The 8,775-nt window shown below is 54.1% G+C and overlaps 1 protein-coding gene across 1 annotated transcript in view; it reads left to right on the top strand.

The window, feature by feature from the left end:
- LOC102891879 (3 beta-hydroxysteroid dehydrogenase/Delta 5-->4-isomerase) overlaps positions 1-6,430 on the top strand; it is a 7,936-nt gene extending 1,506 nt beyond the window's left edge. Inside the window, exons 3-4 of the mRNA XM_006919689.3 lie at positions 2,829-2,993; positions 5,292-6,430. Coding sequence (XP_006919751.1) covers positions 2,829-2,993; positions 5,292-6,103 — 977 coding nt within the window. The 3' untranslated portion in view covers positions 6,104-6,430. The remainder of the gene's footprint in view (positions 1-2,828; positions 2,994-5,291) is intronic.
- Positions 6,431-8,775: the final 2,345 nt, after the last annotated feature.

The following is an 8,775-nucleotide window of genomic DNA, read 5'->3' on the forward strand; positions in this document are numbered from 1 at the left end:
CAGCTACTCCGATAAACCCGACTCACAAATAGTTAACACCGACCGCCTGTGATCCTTACGGCTCACAGTGTTTGCAGTCTGACCACTGATTACAGAAGGGGCGATGTCCAACCTACAGAAACAGGTCCCCGATGTGACAAGTCGGGGGTGTCAGGGGTCGGCAAGGGCCTCTCCGACCATGACCATCGAGGGGCCTTGCGTGGCTCCTCCTGTGCCAGGCGCTGCACCCAGTGCCCGCCGTCAGTCACCCACGGCTTTCAGCAACCCCGTGGGACGGGCAGCGGTACCTCCCTTTTTGTGACGATGACGATACCGGCACAGAGTGGCCGCCTCAGCCTGTTCAAGCCGCAGGAACAAATGGCTGCAGGGGACACAGTTAGCATCAGCGCAGTGGCTGGGTGGAGAGAGAGAGCAGTTAGGGGGTCGTTTTATAAACCATATGAACGTCTAACTGACGTTGCTGCATCTGTGTTTCTAACCACTAGTTGGCCTGGTGGTTTTTCTCGAGGCCTCCCTGCCACCCAGCTCACACTGCACTGGCAGTTAACTGCACGTTGCCTGTCCAGTCCACAGCACCCGCTCTGGTTTCCAGGGGCAGGAGTGCTCCCCTGTCTCGGCTTTGGATCCCCACCCCGCCCCCCTTCCGGCGACATAGCAACCCCTCTGAGCAAGGCCGCTGAAGTCAGCAGCAAAGGAAAAGGCAGAGAAGGGGAAGGGAGAGGGCAGAGGTCAGGGCACACTCAGAAAATTCTGCTCTCTGGCTGACTCCCAGCAGCTTTATCCTGGCCACTCCCCCGACCCTGGAGCCTTCTGGGCCTTGCAGGACAGTGGAAAGGGGCTGGAGACAGAGCAAACTTGGCAGATGCTTACGGAGAGCAGACGGCGGCTCCAAGCTGTAACCCAGGAAGGAAATTCTCCAGCCCTGCATTTTTCCTCTGAATTTCTCTCTTAACTGTTCTCTGGCCCCCGCCGTCAATATCAATTCAAGGGTCTGCTCCTTGCTCTGCCCCAGAAAAGGGCCAGTCCTGCACTTGGGCGATGGGGCAAAGTGAACGAAGCTTGGCGGCAGGGGGCAGGCGGAGTCATCACTACAGGTGTGACTTACACCTCCCCCTGTGTCTCTCTGCAAGTGGGGAATCAGAACACCTATCCCATGAGATCCCTGTGAAAGAAAATCAGAAAACTGTGCGCGTCGACTGCGCCGTAGAAAGCACAAAAGCAGCGTAGGGCAGTCGTCCAAACTGCGTGTAGCGCGGTGCCATTTCGCAGACTGATTCGAGGCAGCGCCACTTCCTGTGGACTTGCGAGCAGCCGAGGGCCCCGATTGTATCCGCTGACTCTGGGTGGACAGCCGGAAGTTTCGTCCCTCGGTGGCTGACTCATTTCAGCACTGATATCTGCTACTTTTTTAATTTAAAAAAAAATTTTTTTAAATACAGTCGACATTCAATATTACGTTCATTTCAGGTATACGGCACAGTGGTTAGACATTTCTATAACTTGCGAAGTGATCCCCACAATAATTCTGGTATCTACCTGGCACTATGCCTCGTTATTACAATATTATTGACTGTGTTCCCTATGCTGCATTTCACATCCCCGTGACGATTTTTACTGCCAGTTTGCACTTCTGAATCCCTTCGCTTTTTCGTGCAGCCCCCCGTCCCTGCCCCCCATCTGGCAACCATCAGTTTGTTCTCTGTATCTGTGAGCCTCTTTCTGTTTTGTTTGTTTGTTTTAGTTTCTACACAGAAGCAAAATCGTATGGTATTTGTCTTTCTCTGGCTTATTTCACTTAGCATAATACACTCCAGGCCCATCCATGTTGTCACAAATGGTAAGATGTCGCTTTTTCGTGGCCGAGTAATATTCCACTGTGTTTCTGTCCCAGTGATCTACTGACGAACGCCCAGGCCGCTCCCATATCTCAGCTACTGTAAACAACAGCTCAGTGCGCATAGGGATGCATGTATCTTTTCCAATTAGTGTTTTGGATTCCTTCAGGTAAATACCCAGAAGTGGGCTTGCTGGGTCATAAAGTCCTTCTATTTTTAATGTTTTGAGGAACCGCCATACTGTGTTTCTCTAGTGGCTGCATCAGTTTGCAACCCCACCAATGACATCTGCTTTCGATGGTGTCTACCGAGAACGTGGGCCCAGCCTAAGTCTCCCGTCACTGGCTCCACTGTCCCTCTGGTCACCCATGCCTTGGACTCTTCCCCTTCCTCTCAGCCCACCTCCAGGAAGGACCAGAACCTGTCGAGTGAGGTCAGAGAGTCATACTCTGCATCTCTCTCCCCTTCTCTGTTTCCACTGCTGGGACCCTGGTCTCAGCCCTTCTCATCCGAACCGCGGCGTGGACGTCCTGGGGAATCCCCCGGCCACCCTGCTTCCTCTCCACACCGGTCCCTCTACGTGCCGTGGCCAGGGGCGGCTTCCTGCACCTCCGCTCTGCTCCACTTACTCCAAATCCATTCGTGACCCCTCACTCTCTACGGAACTAGCTTCGAATTCTCTCCCCGCACATCCACTCTCCGCGAGCATCCTGCTCTCGGTGAACGTTACGACCTTCTCACGAGTCTCTTTCAGCATCTCGCGCTCCAGGCACACGCGAGTCCTAACTGCTCACATTCTTTTATTGGAATGAAATGGGGGTGGAAACAGGCATTTGCTCCTTCCCCGTGAACACTGCACGTTCTGACTCCTGTGTCCCCTTCTTCACCGTCCCCCCAATCTGCCTGTCCTCGGAGACCGGGGTAAAATGCCACCTTTGTCAGGAAACTCCCAGATCCGGAAAGCCTTCCAATGACCTAATGGTGTCCACGCAGAGCTCCAGAGCAAGATCAGGCTGACCTTGCTGGAAGGCGACATTCTCGATGAGGAGTGCGTGAGGAGAGCCTGCCAGGGCATGTCGGCCGTCATTCACACCGCCTGTATCATCGACGTCTATAATGACATTCCGCAAGAGACCGTCATGAGGGTCAACCTGAAAGGTACAGCACCCCGATGAAGAGAGGGGCCGGGGTGGGCAAGTGGGGCTGAGAAAACGGGGTAAGGGGCGAGGGAGAAGCCCCATGAGCTCTGAGTCAAGGCTGTTTGCCTGAGGTTTTTAGATGAGAAACTGAGGCCGAGAAAGGCCGAGGACCCGTGGTCAGAGAGGGAGAGTTAGAATTGAAACCCACACCTATGTGACTGCGAAGGCCACAATAAGATTTCTTCTGCTCTTTCTCTAGCCAAACGTGGACTAAACCCCAGCCTTAAACTGGCTTCCCAGCCACTTCCTGCTTCCCCTGGGCCCGAACCAGACCTGACAGGGGCCTCCTTAGTCATCATTGTGTGGCTCTAAGGTGCTGGTCACACAGCAGGGCCACGAATGAAGAGCTCTGTGACATGGCCCGTCAGTCACAGGTGACGGGCCATGGCTCTGGGCTGGCTCCCTTCGGGCAGGGCTTCCACACAGCACCTCCAAGGGGAATGAGAACTTCTAGAACCTTCCCACAGAAGGAATCTTCTCCAAAGAACTAGCAGAGCTGGTTCGTGGTGGTCTCGCACTACAGACTGATCCAGTGCTTGCCTTCCCATGGTATTATCTTAACAGTAACAGTTTCCCATTGTCCATAACAGCATTTCTTCAGCTCACTACCAGGCCCGCTCTTAAAGACTAGTTCCTAGCCAGGTGCCCAAACTACCCACTCCGTAGATCCTCAAACCTTAAATGCTTGGTGACTCTGAATCATGGCTTTCCGATCTAAAAATCTGGACGCATTCGTTAAAGGGTTAAGCGTAAATCCCTTATCGGTTTGCCATGTTACAGCACCCCTCTGATCCCTGGAGGCCAGTCCCTCTAGGACCACAGCACCCCAGCCCCCTAGCCTGTCTGTCTTCCATGCCCCGCCCTCCAAAGTTAGTCTACTCAGAGACTCCTTTGCTAAAAAAGCTTATTGCCTTGGGTCTCCAGCCAGTAATAGCACAATGTCAAAAAAGATCCCTTCTGGTAGTTTCTACTGAGTCACACACACTCCTAGCCGCCCCCACACTGCAAGGAGGCTGCTAAGAGTTGCCAGTTCTTAATTTTCAGTCCCTCTCTTAATCCTGTTCCCCACAGCTCCTAATGACAGCTCTGAAATCTCTGACAAGTGTTAGAAATCAGTATCACCCTCAGGTTTAGAAAGTACTTCACGACGTACTTAGTACTTAGCTCCAAATATTCTCCACCTCTAGATTTAAGGTTTTGTTGTTTGTTTTTTTTTAATGAGGCTGTCTCTCCCCAAAATCAAATTGCACAAAGACTTTAAAAGGGTTGTTTTTTTTTTTTAATGCAAAAAAAAAAAAAGAAAAAGGACGCTTTGCCCAGGAAATCCTTCTTTCTCATAGGGAAGTTGCCCTGGATAATAAAATACCTCAGTGAGTTGAGTTCTCTACCCAGCTAAAAGGATCATCCAAGGCCGCCCCCCCGCCGTTATAGGTATTACCGCCAGAGGGCGCTCCTCTTCCCGTTTCTCCGCCAGGCTCAGCAAACAGGGCTAAGTAGAAGCAGCTTTGTCATCCCCACTTTTCATACCTGGGAGTCACAGCCAGAATTACGAGCGGCCTGATTAGGGAACACACAATCCGGCACAGAATCTGGAGCTCCAGCTTCTCCTCACTACCCACTAATCATTCGCTCAGTGACTCTTGGAGAAGGAAAGAAAGGTTCTTGTGACTACGTTTTTATTGTATTGGTCAGAGAGAGAGAGAGAGAGAGAGAGAGAGAGAGAGAGAGAGAGAGAGAGAGAGAAACAATAGAAACAACATGTATTTAAGAGCGCACATCACCTGTATGCAACTCCGGGCGTGTGTGTGTTTGAGATGGGGGCCTTTCAGCCGTCTTCTGCATAAGGACCAGGGCTGTCGCATTCCGAGTACGGCCTCCTAATTTTCAAATTTAAAACAGCTTGTCTTTAAGGAGGTGGTAGGGTGACCTTCCCCAGCAGAATGTAAGGCGGCGACCCCCCGCTCTCTCCCATAAGCAGGCGTACGCGCGCGGGGCCACACGATCTAAAAGCCTAGGAAGTCTCACTCTCCAGAACCCGGATGTTGGTCTCTTTTTAATCTGTGCATCTTCCCGTGGCGCTAGTGTGGTCAGCTCTGAGCCAGAGGCAAAGAAGAATTCAGTCCTGGTCTGCAGGGCCCCCCTCCCTTGGGGCGGGGGAGGTGGGTGGGGGTTGGGGGGGGGACGCATGCATGGGCTGTCGGTGTGGCTGGCCCTTTGGGTTTTTCTCTGACACTGACAGCGTGTTCCCTGTGGGCAGGCACGGAGATGCTGCTGGACGCCTGCGCCCAGGCCAGCGTGCCCATCTTCATTTACACCAGCACCATAAAGGTGGCTGGGCCCAACTCCTACAGGAAGGCTATGCATAATGTTAGCGAAGAAGAACATTACGAAACAGTGTGGTCTGCTCCATACCCATTAAGCAAAAAGCTGGCCGAAAAGGCCACCCTGAAAGCTGACGGGTGGACTCTTCAGAATGGTGGCACCTTGCACACTTGTGCCTTAAGGCCCACGTATATCTATGGGGAAGGAAGCTTATACCTTTATCACTTTATCAGCCAGGCCCTGAAGAACAACGGCATCCTGCCATGTAACAGCAAGCTCTCCTTTGTCAACCCGGTCTACGTTGGCAATGTGGCCTGGGCCCACATCCTAGCCTTGAGGGGCCTGCGGGACCCCAAGAAGGCCCCAAACATCCGAGGGCAGTTCTACTATATCGCAGATGACACACCTCACCAAAGCTATGATAACCTCAATTACGCTTTGAGCAAAGAATTGGGCTTCTGCCTCGATTCCAGAGTGAGCCTTCCCTTGTTCCTGCAGTACTGGCATGCCTTCCTGCTGGAGCTGGTGAGCCTCCTGCTCCGCCCAGTTTGCAGATACCAACCCCCCTTCACCCGCCACTTGCTGACAACGTTAAATAGCGTATACACCTTTTCCTATAAGAAAGCTCAGCGAGACCTGGGGTACGAGCCCCTCTTCAGCTGGGAGAAAGCCAAGCAGAAAACCATGGAGTGGATCAGCTCCCTGGTGCGCCAGCACAAGGAGACCCTGAAAACGAAGACCCACTGAACCGGGGTGACGAGGATGTGGCTGTGGGTATTGTCGGGAGATGTCCGTCAAGCTCTCCCCTTCCAGCTTCATACAGAAAGCAACACGGGCAGGAGCCCAGGTCCCACCACATCCCTTCTACAAGATGGCCATCTTACTGTCTTCCTCCTCCCCGGGCACCAGCCCAACCGGAAGCTTCCTGCCCTACCCGCCCCCAGATGACAGACAAGATGATTTACTGCAGCTGCTGGACCCAAAGTCTCAGTTGCTGATTTGGAGCTAGTCGGGCCTCTTTAACGTAGATGTTGACCTGTTCCATTTCTTTTGTTAATTGTAAAGTAATTTCTTTTTAATTCCTATTCCTTCGTACAACTCAATGACGAGAATAAATGTTTTAATCTGGAGGAAGTTGTGGTCGTGTGAATACATACCTTTCTCCATTCTGGAACCTCCATCTCCAGGTATTGCCAATTTCCTATTAGAAAAGACATGGAACGGGGGTGGGCAGAAGGTTCTGGAAGTGAGAACTAAGATTGTCTAAGCATCTACTATGTTTCAGGCACGAAACATATGACTGACATATTTCACCTCATTTAATCCTCGCCAGACACCTGTGAGGTAGGAATTCCCGTTTCACCGTGAGGGACACTCGTTCACAGCCACACTAACCCGGTAAGTCATCAGGCCGCTGAAACCAGATAGACCGACGACGTGAAAGCTTTCACCTTTCCACTGAATGGTGCGCTTACACTGCCCACAACTTACAGCGTGATGGGGAGCGGGGGCGGTGGGCGGGTACACGCTATTTAACGTTGTCAGCAAGTGGCGGGGGAAGGGGGGTTGGTATCTGCAGAGATTCAGCAGAGCCCCTGGGGGAGCCCGGCTCCTTTGTGTTACTTACGTCTTGCCCAGGCCTGTGCAGGAGACGCCCTAGAACCCAGAAGAAGCCCCAAGGGCTACGGAGGTGTGCGTGCCCTTGCCAGGTGGCCCGGACAGGGGACGGAGAAGTGGGCGTGCATTCGGCCCCCCGCCATGCTCGTCTCCTCAGAGGCCTCTGGGACACACCTGGGTACATGAGCGTTGGCCACTCCAGCAGCTCATACACCCATGTGCCGTGCCAACATGTCAAGTCACACGATAAAGCCACATCATGAGTCCCTGGGAAGTCGAGGGACGGGTGTGAATTCCCTCGAAGACTGATGTTCCCCTCGGCCCTCAGAGTACTCCCCCACACCTCCAGACTTAACATCTTCACCTAATCGCTGACCCCCCCCTACCCCCCGCCAATCCTTCTCAGTTCCCCTCAGGAAAGGAGGCCAATCAAGACACATTTGGGGACTTAAATGCTGACAGTCATGAGCCGAATGAAGGCCTGAAACAGAAGAAGCGGCTATGGGGTCGGAGCGTGGGGGTGCGGGGGGAAGCGGGGAGCGCTGACTCCCTCCAGGCCAGAGTGTTTATGACCACAGACACGACAAGTCACACTTGCCATCAAGGTGGCCTCTTTCTCACCTGTGGACTTTACGAATTAAGATTCAATTGAATCATTGCCACAAAGGAGACGGTCTAAGCATTCACTCTTAAGGAGAAAGGGGAAGACACCGTGGCCCAGACGAGCAGGTCTCCATCACCTTCGAAAGCCCCGGGGACAGGGTCAGCACTGGGCATCGGGGTGCAGTGGCCTCAGGTGCTGGGGTCCGGTGAGGATGAAACACTCCCTCCCTGCTTCCCCCCACTGCACAAAACGCAAGCGTCTGTGCCGTGCGGCTCTTAGGCGTGCTTACCTTCGTACCTTTATGCCGGTAGTGAAGGGAGGAAAGGTGGGTCTGGGGTCTGGGGCAAAGGCCCCTCTGTGTTTAGCCTCGTGAAACCCGCGCACCTATAAACCCACCAGGGTCCGTCTCGCAGAGAGGGAAAGGGGCACTGTCGCCAAAGGATAAGGGGTGGGGGTGTAAGCGAGGAGGGGAGGGGATCTCAGCCGAACAAGCATAAAGGCCTCGGAAAGTTTCGGTGCGGCCGAAGCCGGCCATCCTTGCTTCGGCTGCGGGCAGCCCCGAGGGTGTGCGGGCGTCGGTGCCCGAGCCCAGGGTGCAGCGCGCGGGAAGCACCGCACGGGGGCAGCAGAGGCTCGGAGCGGGTGAGCAGCCGCCCTTCCCTTCCCCTGCCCCACCTGGTGCCTGCGCACAGTGCGCAGTGAGTTAACGAAAGCACAGGTGCGTGCTCGGCCACCGGCTTAAGTGCTGTGCATAATGAGTCTAGAGAACGGAGCTGAGCTGAAATTACTGGGAAAAGCCTCACAGAGCAGGTGGGACCTCAGCGAGGCCTTGAGGGGTGGATGAGACTTGGGTAGGAGAGCGAGGTGGTCCAGGCAGGAGGAGAGGGTGAATTGTGCCCCTGAGAAAGGAAGCAGGGTGAAGGGACGTGAGGAGGCTGGCCTGCCAGCTGAGGACGGTTTCTCAGGGAGATGAGGCGCTTCAGATGCCCCACTCAGCTATGGACTTGATGAGGCAGGTCTCGGAGGGCGGAGGCGGAGCCGGCAGGTTGGGTGGATGGCCTGGTGAGGACCAGCAGGAACGCAGCTGAGGCCTTAAAGCAGGAGGTGAGAGGTGGACAGGAAGGCCAGCCAGACCAGCTGTCCTAGAAACAGGGGGTTGGGGGTTAGGGGCTTGTCTCCCCTCCCCCCGCCCCCTCCC

The sequence above is a fragment of the Pteropus alecto genome, unplaced genomic scaffold (genome assembly GCF_000325575.1).
Source record: "Pteropus alecto unplaced genomic scaffold, ASM32557v1 scaffold106, whole genome shotgun sequence".
Classification (NCBI taxonomy): domain Eukaryota; kingdom Metazoa; phylum Chordata; class Mammalia; order Chiroptera; family Pteropodidae; genus Pteropus; species Pteropus alecto.